Source organism: Gymnoscopelus microlampas, assembly GCF_963454915.1.
Source record: "Gymnoscopelus microlampas genome assembly, chromosome: 17".
In the NCBI taxonomy this organism is placed as follows: Eukaryota; Metazoa; Chordata; class Actinopteri; order Myctophiformes; family Myctophidae; genus Gymnoscopelus; species Gymnoscopelus microlampas.
Genome location: NC_139954.1, coordinates 22780527 through 22795657, shown reverse-complemented (window position 1 = coordinate 22795657; position 15131 = coordinate 22780527). Strand labels below are relative to the sequence as shown.

Sequence of the window (15131 nt, the reverse complement as noted above, 5' to 3'; positions counted from 1 at the left end):
AATTCTTGCTGAAATGTGTTATGAAACTGGCTGTGGGGCTGCAGTGGCAGCCTATACATTGAGGCACATGGAGGATGAGAAAAACAACACGGTTCTATGAGGGCGGGTTCTGCAATCAATGTTGCCATGTCGGCTTATTATAAGCGACTTTGGGCTTCTTTTTCTGTACAGTTGGGTTAAGTATTATTAAAACCAGTGGTTCTCAAATATTTTCATTAAAGTGTTTTGTGCCAGGGAGCATTGGTGTTGTTAGAATGTTTCGAAAATATTCCAAATATACCACATTTTATTGGAAGAGTTTCTGAAAATAGCAGATCTACAAGCTCACAGTAGCCGATGCATAATATAGGTTTAAAGTGCTCATGATGTGGCCTAGTTGCTTCTTTTGGGCTTGTTTTCCTAGACCTGGTTTCTTATTTCTCTCACAAAATATGGCAACACTGTCTGCAATGATCAACCTTCTCATTCCACAACCTGACTTGCTAGATGACGTCAGTCCAATAACCGCTTGTGCCAGAAAAGCAGAGTTCACACATTTCCCAACACAGTCCTGGTCCAAAAAATACGCATAATTTCATGCTTAAAGCAGTAGGGTGTGTGGTCACACATGAGGGTAATAATGTTGTGCCATTCTGCGTTTTTTAGACAGACCGTCACCAAGGCAGACAAATCAAGTAATTTGCGTTGAGAGCTGATGCTCTTGGTCGGTACTGGTGGAGACAGAATCAGGGTTGCCATGTCCGCTTATTATAAGCGACTTTAGGCTTGTTTTTCTGTAAAGTCGGTTGCGGTTTTTTGGGCTTGTTTCTAAAGTGTAGTTGCTTATTTGGGCTGGTTTCCTAATGTTGTTTAAACCAGTGGTTCTTAAACATTTTCATGTCAAGGACCCCCAAATTAATATGTATTTGTCCACACACACCCCCCCCCCCCTCCGACCCGAAAATATTAATTTTTATGATTATTCTTCTTTTGTTCTTTTTAAATACCAGATCTACAAGCTCACAACGTGTCACAGGCTTCTTTTGGGCTTGTTTTCATAGACCCGGTTGCTTATTTCTCTCGCAAAATCTGGCAACACTGGACAGAATGACGCGGTTGGGCCCACCTAAACAGCCCTAGTAAATACAGTGTTATGTAGTAGCAATGCATTTGTTGACATCATCAACAATAGCTTCCATAAAATTCACAACAAACGAAAAGCAATATTTGGGTCTGAGATTGATTATGTTTATTATTTTAGTACACTGCACCCCCCCCCCCCCCCCCCCCCCACCAAAAAAAAGAATAGCGCAAGACAAATCATACGGCTGTCATCATGACAGCTAGCCAGTTAGCTTTGCTTTGAAGAGGCACTTTTTTACTTCGTCACATGAGCCTTTTGCTCTACAAAAATACTATAATAAACTGAAGAAAGCGTCGACGGCACTCGCGTCGACACTCTTTTCCAGTTGAAATAACGTCATTTGTGTCGATAGACTCCTTGTCTAAAAGGGGTTGCTCAATGAGACCTCGCTTTTTACTTCCGCCATGGTCCGAGTGGGCGGAGTTAGGGTTTTCGGCGCTTCCGTCAATGGAACGAAATGCGAAATTCAGCGCACCCGGGCTACAGGGGTGAACAAACCACTCGCCCCGTGAGTCAAAGCTAGTTTAGCTCGGTGGTGGAAAAAGTACTCATATTATTTATACTTAAGTAAAAGTATCAATACTGCAATATAGAAATACTCAGTTACAAGTAAAAGTCCGGAATTCAGTATTTACTTGAGTAAAAGGTACACAAGTATTGGTATCAAATTGTACTTTAAATACCAAAAGTAGAAAGTACTCATGATGCAGAATGTCCCATTTCACAAGTTTTCAAATGTATGAATTGTATAAAATGTTTTGAAAATAGCAGATGAACTTGTAGATCGACTATTTTCAAATGGCCGAAATGTATATAGGGCTGAAGTGGTTACTGTATGTTTTGTAATAATAATCAAAATCTACAAAGTAACAAGTAACTTAAGTTTTCAAATAATTGTAGTGGAGTAAAAGCATAATATTTATTGCCTCTGAGGTGTAGTGGAGTAGAAGTACAGGTACTGAAATTTGGAAGTACTCCAGTAAAGTCAAAATACGTCAAAAGTGTACTTATGTACAGTACTTGAGTACATGTACTTAGTTACTTTCCACCACTGCTTTAGCTTAGCTAGTTGAAGACAAGCTAGGGAAGTCAACATTCCAGCTCAAAATGCTGTGTATTGTAACGGGTCGTTAGCTATATAACGCCATGTCAAACCATTCTAAGCTATATTTGACACAATCCACAACCACTCACCTTCCTTGATTGATCCCTTGTTCTTTGTCACTGATAGCCGTGGTATAAATCCTTCTGTATCGTTCTGCCAAAGCTCGCCCTGAGAGTAGGAGCTGGTACCGACTCCGACAGTCGGACTGGGCTCCTCCGGGCGTCGGACACGAACCCAATCCCGAACCCATGGTGGGGAAATCGGCTCCTCCGGCTCCAGAAACGACCCTGACACCCCCACCCAGCCCCATCGACGGAGACGAGGATGAGGGCAGGATCCCACCACCACCACCACCACCGGCGGCGGCCGCTGCCGCAGCAGCACACATCATCGTTTTGGAGAACAATGCATATATATCACATCAAAGATACGACCACTAACGTTAGATGATAACCAGGCAACAATTGTAACCCATTTAGTCACTGGAAACGCCGCGAGTCACGCCATGTGTCCCGTTACAAAACGCAGAAATTGATTGATTAGCATCCAGTATGTCCCAATAATTATCGGCGTAAATTGTAGCCACTGGTGGTGCAACTGTACTAGATGAGGCTTCCGATCCGATGCGAGCGTCAACACGGTCCTTATCTCCGGGGGGAGTTCACGTTCTCAAGCCATAACGAAATTCCCATTTGCATCAACAACCGTTTTTAATTTCCAAAACGCGCCCGGTCGTCTTTAGTTTTCATTTGTTCCTTGAATATTTCTTGACCCCGGAGAGGCAGCACCCTCAGTTGGGCTGCCATCTTAGCTTCATCATCACTCCCCTGCCTGCCTGGCTCAGGCTTGTTTCGCTGTAAGCATGCTGGGATATTTCCATGTGGCTAAACCAAGTACCAAAGGCTTATTCGCCACTAAAATTGCAAAATTAAAAACATAAAAAATAGTTTCGCTTGTATATTACCTATTACTATGTCACTTTTGACATGTCTTGCATATTTCTGTGACTATAAGGCTGAATGTCCATTTGTGTCACAATAAAGATTGCATAGTTGAATTGATAATATATATTTTTTATAATAATGAAACTGAAAATGAATAGACAGGACCCCAATGAAAACAAGCCATAGTGCTTTCTTGGGTTCATCCTTTTAGCAACCTTTTGTATGGAACTGTACTTCTGTGCTTTTTTTTTGCAAACTGTTAATAAAGTATTCAATCAATCAATCAATCAAACTGACAGGTAGCTCATAAATCTAAGTATATCATTAATTTATCATGATTCTTACAACATACCAAGGTCAGTCTTAGGCCTCTGAAAATCACGATTTAATACTTATAAAAGGAAAAGCACAATGCAGACCTCTGGAGGTGCTGACTACAATTTATGTTTTATTTGTTCTCTGCAATTCTCTCCATCTTCATTAATCTCACCAACAATTGATTGATGAACTGGTTGTCATTTTCAATTGATAGATGATGTGAGTGTGGGTTCCCATTGCCATTATCTGTTTCGGTCTTGAGCCAAAAGTTATCAATTAATTAATGACTAGCCATGCACAGCCACATTTAACCTCCTTGTTATAATGATCAAGCCTCATATTGTTTTCACTGTGCAGGCCATTGCATTTTCCAAAAAGGCTTGACATAGAAGAAGATTTCACACAAGGCCAAGGGGATATTATTTCCTTTGTTTTTCACTTCAACATACAGAAAGAGATATCATAATGGTGCGTATGAATATATAAGAATATGTTGTAGCCTACAGTGTAACAACATGATGACATTGAAATCTGACAGAGATGGCACATGTGGTGGGTGTGAGGCACTGCAGGGAAAGATGGCTTTACTCATCAGAACTTTACACATCAAAACTCAAAACAGTAACAGACCATGGTGTAGTGAAATAACTTCACTGATGTCCCCACTAATGTACATACCAAGCACACACATCTTTATTGACATTCTTAGCACTTCCAGATCATGTGTATTATCCAAATTGTAGCTTGCTTGCCTGTTCTGTCAGTCTAGTTAAACTAAAGGTAAACTTTCCATAGTGTAACAAATAAGTGTGTGTGTGTGTGTGTGTGTGTGTGTGTGTGTGTGTGTGTGTGTGTGTGTGTGTGTGTGTGTGTGTGTGTGTGTGTGTGTGTGTGTGTGTGTGTGTGTGTGTGTGTGCGCGCGCGCGCGTGTGTGTGTGTGTGCATGGCATGTGCATGGCATGTGTGTGTGTGTTCGAGAGAGAGAAATTGAGGTTTACATAGCCCCTAGTGGTGCTTTATTGGTTGTTAGGTATTGCTGTGGCCCAATGAGGAAAGAGGGGTAGGTCTGCAGTCCCTTCTCTTAGCAACCCAGGAAGCATTCTCAGTTTATAAAGCACAACATGAATGTATTTAAATAGTGATTGATAGTGGCATATAGCAATTGTTAGAATGATTAAAATGTGAAAAATAATTGAATTTAGTTACAGCAAACACAAAAATCTGGCACCACAAACGGCAGTGCCATACATGTACTATAAACCCAGAGTCATAAATTACTGACATGCAATGCTTTTTTTTATACAATACACTTCTGGGTATGAAGGTTATGGAGTGAGAGGGAACTGACATCAAATTGTCGCAAATGGAGGAAAGGCTGCTCCTCATCTCCTGTTATCCTATAACTGTTCCATGGTTGAAACTAAGATGAGAATAATGGAGGGATTGGGGGGCAGATAGCCCCCTCTCTGTCATGAGGACAGCACAGGTCAGTCAAGAGTGTCAAAATGATGAGCTAGGATTGCAGAGATGGTGTCCAGTTACTGTACATTGTCCACACATTCAGGAACTGGGACTGCTATGTATAAAGCTTTGAGAGAGATATATTATATATATGTGTGTGTGTGTGACACACACATGCGCACACACACACACACACACACACACGCACGCACGCACGCACGCACGCACGCACGCACGCACGCACGCACGCACACACACACACACACACACACACACACACACACACACACACACACACACACACACACACACACACACACACATACTGTACTGTGTATATGACATTGATCCACATTTGTGTTGTTGCGATTCTAGTATCCTAATGTGTAATATAGTTAATAATAATAATAATAAACTTTATTTGTATAGCACCTTTCATGACATGAAATGCAGCGCAAAGTGCTTTACAGAGCAAGAATACAGTTACAGTTACAACCAATTTAACAATAAAGCAAACAAAAAATAAAATAAAATAAAAGCAAAAGCATAAAACATTAAAATAGGCAATACAGTGAGGACTTAAACATCAACCAAAGAGTCAGCTAAAAGCAAGAGTGAAGAAATAGGTCTTGAGCTGTGCTTTAATTTAAATAGTGATTGATAGTGGCATATAGCAATTGTTAGCAATTGTTAGTTGTGCTAGTGATGTCCATAAGTGGGTGTGAAATGAATGTGACAACACGCATTAATGTGGAAATGAAATACAGATGCTGAGTTCAGGAAGCCCTGTTTCCATGGCATCAGAGGAGTGGTATCATATTTATATACTCAATACTGCCTCTTTTAGTGGTCACGGTATAACACAATATAACGTTTGTCTTCATTTCCCCTCTATTGGTTATTGTTCAATTAAATTATAGAGCTTTTATAGGCCTCAGACAAGGGGATTTTAATGTTTTCTATATATTCTTGCATAAATTGTATTTTGATTTAGCTGACACTGGTGCCCCCTAGTGTTGCTTATTCCTACTAAACACTGAAACACATTATTATTACTACTTGTACCATTTCTTTCATGTTAGACATAATTCAAGACTGTCAAATGAATACATTTCTCATATGGATGTCCAATTGCTTGAAGGTAGCCACAAACGGAGCGTTGGCAATGCACCCTGTAAGTTAAATGTTCATTCACGAAAGTCATTCACAAAAGTCTTCTTGGCTTAGAAATATTTCCCTATTCGGTTTTCCTCAGTTGAATCTTTTTAATTTAGTGATATTTTGACGGTGGTACAGTTGTCAGTACACAGTCAAATCCTCAGTGTTCATTTGTCCATTTGTACACTCAACACGGACAATTTAATTGTGTAATGCCTGCATTCCTAAGGAGTTAGGAGGGGTGGCATATTGATCTATTCTTCTGTCACACCCTTGCATGCTATGCACCTTTCATAGTTTCAGTCAGGCACATTCAGACACTCCCAAAAATGTCCATACAATCATGAGAACTGTTTGTGTACAGTTCAACCCTGTTTTTCATCTACCTCTATTACCAATAAAAGTGTCTTCGCCAAGTAACATGCAGTTTGTTCTATTAAGTCATCCTTATTATATTCCCAATCCCCAATCCTGTATAAGTGTCCTGATGCAGCTTAGTTGTACAAATACATCTCCCATGGACAAGATGCCAGTCTGGTGAGGGCTTACCCCAAATCAATATTGTATTAATATAGAATATGTGTCATTTGGTGGATACTATTATCTTTATCCAGAGTGCCTTACAGTACCATGAGTTCATACATATTCATGTATAAGCATTATATATGGGGGGGGAATCCATAATCCTAGCTTTGTTAATGCCATAGATAATGAACTGCTTAGGACCAATTCATCTCCAAGTGTCAAGCAGAGAGGCACAGATGGCCATATACAATGTAAAATCCTCAATGTTAATTTAACTCTGAAGAGTGTACAATGTAAGCAAACCTACTGGTCCATTTGGTTCCATTTGTAGCCTACACACTTATATGAGTTAAATGAACATGATATAAGAACAGAAATATAAGAACAAAGCGGGGCTTTTTTATTTATTTGTGACAATTTTGTTTGTCACAAAAAAAAACAACCTTTGGAGCATTCAACAAGAGCCCCGCTTTGTTTACAGTTTAGCTCAGCACCAAGGAACGGAGGATGTGCGTTATTTGTTTTTCTGATTCTTTTCTAATGAACACTTAAACATATGCTATATATATTTTCTTTAACATTTCCTCTAAGGTTTTTAAGAGTAGCTGCACATATACTAGGAAGAGATTGCGCCAAAGACTATGACTACAACTCTTTACCAAACTGGACGGCTTGAGACGGATTAGGACACTTGAGCCCCCTTCTTTCATAGGGCAAAAGACATAAATGCAAACAGGGTCGTCTGTTATTCTAGACCAAACGGCGTCTTTGAGAATAATTTCAAAGGAGGAGGCAATGGGATGTTCTGAAACAAGGTTCAAGGTTCAAGGTTTCTTTATTGTTATATCTTGTATATGGGTACATAAGAGTATAATTACTTTCTTCTGGTTCTTCAAACATTTTAGCAGCATTATTCATAATACTACTACTAATATATATCTATATCTATTAATAGAGAACTGAAAAAACACAAATATCTGTATCTGTCTGTCTGCAGGTCTGCGGAGGATGCACCGAATCTCTGTGTGTTGCAACACATTCTCACTCCCAACTAGTCACTTAATGAAGAACCGTCAGTAGCCCCTAAACGTCCGATTATGAAGGTCCTGGTTCCCCTAAAAGTCCGATTTTGCAGTCCTGGTTATTTCTCCCTAACGCCCTAAAAAGTCCAAACGGGACTATGTCGTTTGCGCATGCGCAAATGAACGTTCAACATAGTGTGATGGGTGTGGTGGATTGCTCCATTTACAACGCTAACGTCCAGGTCATAAACGATCAGATTTCAAATATGAAGTGCTTAACTAAAGGCCACGGATGTTATAATTGTGTACGTTCCAGCTTGAGTACCCATATCTTCCGTATTGTTCAATAAAAAGCCTTTTAATCCGATCGACGGCCATTTTCTCCGTCTTTTCATCAGCTTTCAACTATGCGATCCTATCGGTCGGGAGGTGTATTGCACATTATAACTCTATGCGAAAATGGCCGACGATCGGATTAAAATGCTTTTTATCCAACAATACGGAAGATATGGGTACTCATGGTGAAACGTCGGCATGTATAACATCCTGGGCATTTAGGTAAGCACTTCATATTTGAAATCTGAACGTTTGTGTAGACGTTACAGTTGTAAATTGAGCAATTCATCACACCAGGTTGAAGAATGTCCATGACCGTCATCTTTCAGGCCTACCGCTGATAACCATTAGCACATTGGTTCTCAAAGTGGGGTCCGGGGACCCCCAGGGGTACTTGAGGGGGTTCCAGGGGGTCCCCAGCTAAATGATGGACAGGGACCAAATGGACCCTTATGGGTCTGTAACTCTGAGAGTGTACAAATGTAACCAAATGGACCCTAACAGGTCCATTTGGTTCCATTTGTACACTCTCAGAGTTAAATTAACATTGATTTTACAATATGAATGTGGGTCCCAGAGACCTACATGCCATTAAATGGGGGTCCGTAGCCTAATGCATGTCAAACTGGGGGTCCTTGAAATTAAAATGGTTGAAATCACTGCTAGAGAGCCGTAAAAATCTTCTCTTATGGGGGTCCCTGGCTTATCTTTTGAAATGGGGGTCCGCGGTCTAATAAGTGTCTATTTGGGGGTCCTTGGCACGAAAAAGTTTGAGAACCATTGCATTAGCACATGAAGTCAATTCATTGTTTAATTTCAAATAAGTTTAATTTCACTTATACCACTTCATTCTGTTGATGTTTCTATTTTACTGCTACAGCAATTCATCACAAGGCTTTTTCTTTACTATTTAGCATAAATATAGTCCTGGTTATTTCTCCCTAACGCCCTAAAAAGTCCAAACGGGACTATGTGGTTTGCGCATGTGCAAAGGAACGTTCAACATGGTGTGGTGGGTGTGGTGGGGATTGCTTGATTGATTGATTGATGTACTTTATTTAGTAAGACATGAGAACAGTACATGACAGTACATAACAGTACATGGAAGTACAAATTCGCAATACAAGGTCTACTAAACTGGATAGCTCAGTTAAGCACGTAGCTTGTTTAAGATGAGATCCCCATGCACACAAATCATGTTGACATATAAGAGACAGACAGATATACACACTACTATACAGAATGTCATACAATCAGTTTACAGGTTACTGGTATGAAGGGTGAAAAATATGTACAAAAAAGAAAGAGAGGGGGGGGGGGGGGGGGGTTAGGTTAGGACATGGGGTAGGTTAGGACTTGGACAGGGGCCATTTTTGAATTGCAGCCTCCTGAAGGTGTATCTTTAGGGCATTTTTGAAAGTGAGTAGGGTTTTGCACTCCTTTACTCCTTTTGGTAGGGCATTCCACATTTTAGATGAATAGCATGAGAAAGAGTTCATTCCCTTTGTTGTGCCAAATCTGGGTTGAACATGGTTTGTGGAGCTGCCTCTGGTGTTATGATCATGGACTTGATTAACATTTTGGAAGTATTTTGACAAATACAGGGGGATCCCAATGTTGTGGTGTATCTTGAAGACCAGGCCCATAGCAAGTTGCTGTACTCTGTCCTCAACCCTAAGCCATCCAAGCCTAGCAAAATGATCAGGGGTTAGATGGGTTTTGTAATTGAGGCCAAGAAGTAGCCTTACAAGTTTGTTTTGGGATGTTTGGAGCCTTGTTTTTAGGGCCTTGGAGGTGTTGTGATACCATGAAGTGCATGCATAATCATAATGACCTTGTATGAGGGCCCCTATAAGAATCTTCAGAGTATTCTTACTGACTTTACGAACAAGCCTCCACATCCTCCGTGTTATTTTGTGGACCTTTTTGATCGTCTTTTCAGCGTTTTTGTCACCTGAGAGGTTTGCCTCCAAGATGGAACCCAGGTAGGTAATTTCCTCCTTTCTTGTGATAACATTTTCACCCACTTTGATCGTGAAACTCTCAGCCTTTCTAAGGTTAGGGTTGGACCCAAAGAGGATGGATTCAGTTTTACCCAGGTGTAATGAGAGTTTGTTGTCGGAGAGCCAGATGCAGATCTTGTTGAGTTCAGTGCTGAGAGTTTTCTCAACCTGCAGCCTGTCCCTGTCCGAGACCAGCAGAGCCGAGTCATCTGCGAACAGGAACAGTTTGCAGTCGCAAGCTGAGGACATATCATTCACATATATCAGGAACAGTAGTGGTCCTAGTATGCTGCCTTGAGGAACACCACAAGTCACTGGGAGAGGAGGGGACTGGGTGCTCCATTTACAACGCTAACGTCCAGGTCATAAACGATCAGATTTCAAATATGAAGTGCTTAACTAAAGGCCATGGATGTTAAAATGGTGTGCGTTCCAGCTTGAGTACCCATATCTTCAGTATTGTTCAATAAAAAGCCTTTTAATCCGATCGACGGCCATTTTCTCCGTCTTTTCATCAGCTTTCAACTATGCGATCCTATCGGTTGGGAGGTGTATTGCACATTATAACTCTATACGAAAATGGCAGCCAATCGGATTAAAATGCTTTTTATTGAACAACACGGAATATACGGGTATTTTTGAGGGATCGTACATAATTTTAACGTCCGTGGCCATGGGGTAAGCACTTTATAGTTGAAATCTAGACGTTTATGTAGATGTACGGGCCGTAAATGGAAAAAGTGCAAACATCAGGTTGAAGTGTCATGATATGAAATCTATCTATCTACATTGGACTGACACAACGTGAGCTAAGAGACGTGGTTTAAATGCAACATAACACACATCACCACCCAAACAAACCTGGAAATATTCTGTGCATTTTCATATTTTGTTGATCATTTTTCGATAAGTGTTTGTTGAGAACGAGAGATTTGTTTAACTTTTCCAACCCCGTGACGTCACGTCAGATTACTTCCGCATTCCGCGTGTTCGTACTCATGTCTCTGTCAGTGTCAATAAAGATCTGACAAAACAAATGTTTTATGATCTATCTAAACGTTCAAATGTTTTAAAAAGGTGCTGACCCTATGGCCACGGATGTTACAATTATGTGCGGGCCCTTAAAAGTACCCGTATCTTCCGTATTGTTTAATAAAAAGCATTTTAATCTGATTGGTGGCCATTTTATCAGAGAGTTGTAATGTTGCGTGAGTGCAGTACACCTTTCAACCCATAGGGTCAGGTGAAAACATATGGAGAAAATGGCCAGCAATTGGATTAAAAGGCTTTTTATTGAACATTACAAAAGATAGAGGTACTTTTGAGAACCCATACATGATTTTAACATCTGTGGCCATGAGTTAATAATTTTATATTTAAAGTGTGAAGATTTATGTTGATGTACAGGCTGTAAATGCAGAAGTGCAAACACCAGGTTAAAGTTTCGCCATGACTGCCATAATGTATTATGGTTTCCAAGTGCTATACTGCCACCGGACATAAACATTACAACATTAAAACAGATCAAATAATTGCTGTTTGTGGTTCTATAGGGCGTTGGTGTAAAGTAACTAAGTACATTTACTCAAGTACTGTACTTAAGTACAATTTTGAGGTATTTTTACTTTACTGGAGTATTTCCCAATTCTCAGTACTTTAAACGAAATGATGCAACGCTGATATCGCTTTTGTAATTCATTTTATAATATTTAAGGCACCCCGTGTGTATTGTATTCCAATAATAATAATAATAATAATAAGGGTAATAATAATCATAATAATAATAATAATAATGTAATTATAGAGCAGTAACACACTGAAATAATAAGGGTAATAATAATAATAATAAGGGTAATAATTGAATGTAGAGCAGTAACACACTGGAATAATAATGTAATGTATAGAGCAGTAACACACTGGAATAATAATAATAATAATAATAATAATAAGGGTAATAATAATAATAAGGGTAATAATAATAATAATAATAATAATAACATATGTGAGGAAAGTTATATTGGCGCGTTTGAGCTGAAGAGCTGATAAATAATCCATTGTCCGATTCGGCGCCCCCTAGTGGCCAAGTTATTCTAGAAGGACCGTAACCCTAATTTTCAGAACCACATGTCTGTGTGAGAGGAAATTTATATTGGCGCGTTCGTGCTGAAGAGCTGATAAATAATCCATTGTCCGATCGTGTTCTCGCCCCCTAGTGGCCAAGTTAATCAACAAAGCACGTAACCCTAGCTTTCGCAACCACATGTCCGTGTGAGAGGAAACTTATATTGGCGCGTTCGCGCTGAAGAGCTGATAAATAATCCATTGTCCGATCGTGTTTTCGCCCCCTAGTGGCCAAGTTAATCGAGAAAGCGCGTAACCCTAGCTTTCGCAACCACATGTCCTCGTGTGAGGAAACTTATATTGGCGCGTTTGGGCTGATTAACAGATACGGAATCCGTTGTCCGATTGTGTTTTCGCCCCCTAGTGGCTGAGATAATAGCGAAAAACTGTTCAAAAATAGTAAAAACAAAATCGGACACCAGTATATGCATCAGCGCGCCACCCCGAACGTGCTCGTATAACTCTTCTCGCACACGGCCTTACCGTTCTCCTTAAATGGCTGGGGACTAATCTCAACTTATTTCGCAAAATAACACGACATATCTCCTTAACGATACGTTTTTAGAATCCGTCGTTCGGATATGTTGTACAGCTCGCCGAGACGCACGTATGGATGTCTTGTTTGTCCCGCTACGACACTTCTAACGTTTGCTTCTGACAATGACATAAGGTACATGGAGTCGTAGAACGTTCACCCATACTGAGAGCCAAATTCAGAAATTGGTAAAAATGTCGGTTAGGGACAAACAAGATATCCATGCGTGCGTCTTGGCAAGTTGAACAACATATCCAAACATTGGACTATAAGTCCTTATCGTATTTGAGATATTAAAACAAATGCAATTGTTTCGGCCGCGTCGACCTTTGCAGTCTTTTCGGTGAACTTTTGAACTTATCAGTGTCAGAAAAAATCAGGATTGGTTCCAATAAATCCGGCTTACTCTCAACATGGATGGAGAGAAGTTTCAGATTTTTAAAAAATATATCCATTGATTTATCACAGATTAGGTGCTCGATACCGCACGTACAAATCAATGTTTGACAAAAACACTTTCCCAAAGTTTACAAAAATCGAGACCTATCTCATTCGATTCAGCGTCCTTTTTTGAGTCTGAAAAGGTGTTTTTTAATATAAAAAAAAAATATTTAAAAAAAAATGTGAGAAAAGCTAAACCTTGAACTATTTCAAAAATCGATAACTTCTTATTAAAGAATTCTAGACTATTGATGTAACCTACCATTCGACTCGAAATCATCTCAGTAAGCGGTTGGAAGGGTCGAAAAAATAAAAAAAATAAAAAAATATTTTTGTGAAAAAAGCCTCACGTTTATGACAATTTAACGCTTGTTTAAACCACTTTCCCAAAAGTTTTAAAAAATCGAGACATATCCCATTCAATTCAACGTCCTTTTCTGAGTCTGAAAATGTGTTTTTTAATAAAAAAAAATATATTTTTGAAAAATGTGAGAAAAGCTTAACTTTATATTTCAAAAATCTATAACTTCTAATTGAAAAATTGTAGACTATTGATGTAACCCACGATTCGACTCAGCGTCATCCAATTAGTGAGGGAGGGTGTTAAAAAACAATAAAAAAAGATTTTAATTATTTGATCTGTTTTAATGTTTGTCCGGTGGCAGTATAGCACTTGGAAACCATAATACATTATGGCAGTCATGGCGAAACTTTAACCTGGTGTTTGCACTTCTGCATTTACAGCCTGTACATCAACATAACTCTTCACACTTTAAATATAAAATTATTAACTCATGGCCACAGATGTTAAAATCATGTATGGGTTCTCAAAAGTACCTTTATCTTTTGTAATGTTCAATAAAAAGCCTTTTAATCCAATTGCTGGCCATTTTCTCCATATGTTTTCACCTGACCCTATGGGTTGAAAGGTGTACTGCACTCACGCAACATTACAACTCTCTGATAAAATGGCCACCAATCAGATTAAAATGCTTTTTATTAAACAATACGGAAGATACGGGTACTTTTAAGGACCCGCACATAATTGTAACATCCGTGGCCATAGGGTCAGCACCTTTTTAAAACATTTGAACGTTTAGATAAATCATAAAACATTTGTTTTGTCAGATCTTTATTGACACTGACAGAGACATGAGTACGAACACGCGGAATGCGGAAGTAATCTGACGTGACGTCACGGGGTTGGAAAAGTTAAACAAATCTCTCGTTCTCAACAAACACTTATCGAAAAATGATCAACAAAATATGAAAATGCACAGAATATTTCCAGGTTTGTTTGGGTGGTGATGTGTGTTATGTTGCATTTAAACCACGTCTCTTAGCTCACGTTGTGTCAGTCCAATGTAGATAGATAGATTTCATATCATGACACTTCAACCTGATGTTTGCACTTTTTCCATTTACGGCCCGTACATCTACATAAACGTCTAGATTTCAACTATAAAGTGCTTACCCCATGGCCACGGACGTTAAAATTATGTACGATCCCTCAAAAATACCCGTATATTCCGTGTTGTTCAATAAAAAGCATTTTAATCCGATTGGCTGCCATTTTCGTATAGAGTTATAATGTGCAACACACCTCCCAACCGATAGGATCGCATAGTTGAAAGCTGATGAAAAGACGGAGAAAATGGCCGTCGATCGGATTAAAAGGCTTTTTATTGAACAATACTGAAGATATGGGTACTCAAGCTGGAACGTACACCATTTTAACATCCATGGCCTTCAGTTAAGCACTTCATATTTGAAATCTGATCGTTTATGACCTGGACGTTAGCGTTGTAAATGGAGCAATCCCCACCACACCCACCACACCATGTTGAACGTTCCTTTGCACATGCGCAAACCACATAGTCCCGTTTGGACTTTTTAGGGCGTTAGGGATTGATTGATTGAATTGATTGATTGAAATTTTTATTAGGCAAAAGAATGTAAAACAACACAGTTACATTTATAATGCTTTTGTCTAAAAGGTCCGGCCAAAAAAGTCCTTGCGGGCTTGTTTCCATTGGGGT

General features: G+C 39.5%; 1 protein-coding gene across 25 annotated transcripts in view; it reads right to left on the bottom strand.

Moving 5' to 3' along the window:
• The window catches only part of mycbp2 (MYC binding protein 2), an 80873-nt gene extending 77817 nt beyond the window's left edge, over positions 1 to 3056 (bottom strand). For all 25 annotated transcript variants that reach the window (XM_084083664.1, XM_084083682.1, XM_084083675.1 and 22 more), the window contains exon 1: positions 2318 to 3056. In XM_084083664.1, coding sequence (XP_083939790.1) covers positions 2318 to 2619 — 302 coding nt within the window. In that variant the 5' untranslated portion in view covers positions 2620 to 3056. The remainder of the gene's footprint in view (positions 1 to 2317) is intronic.
• Between the last annotated feature and the right edge of the window lie 12075 nt (positions 3057 to 15131).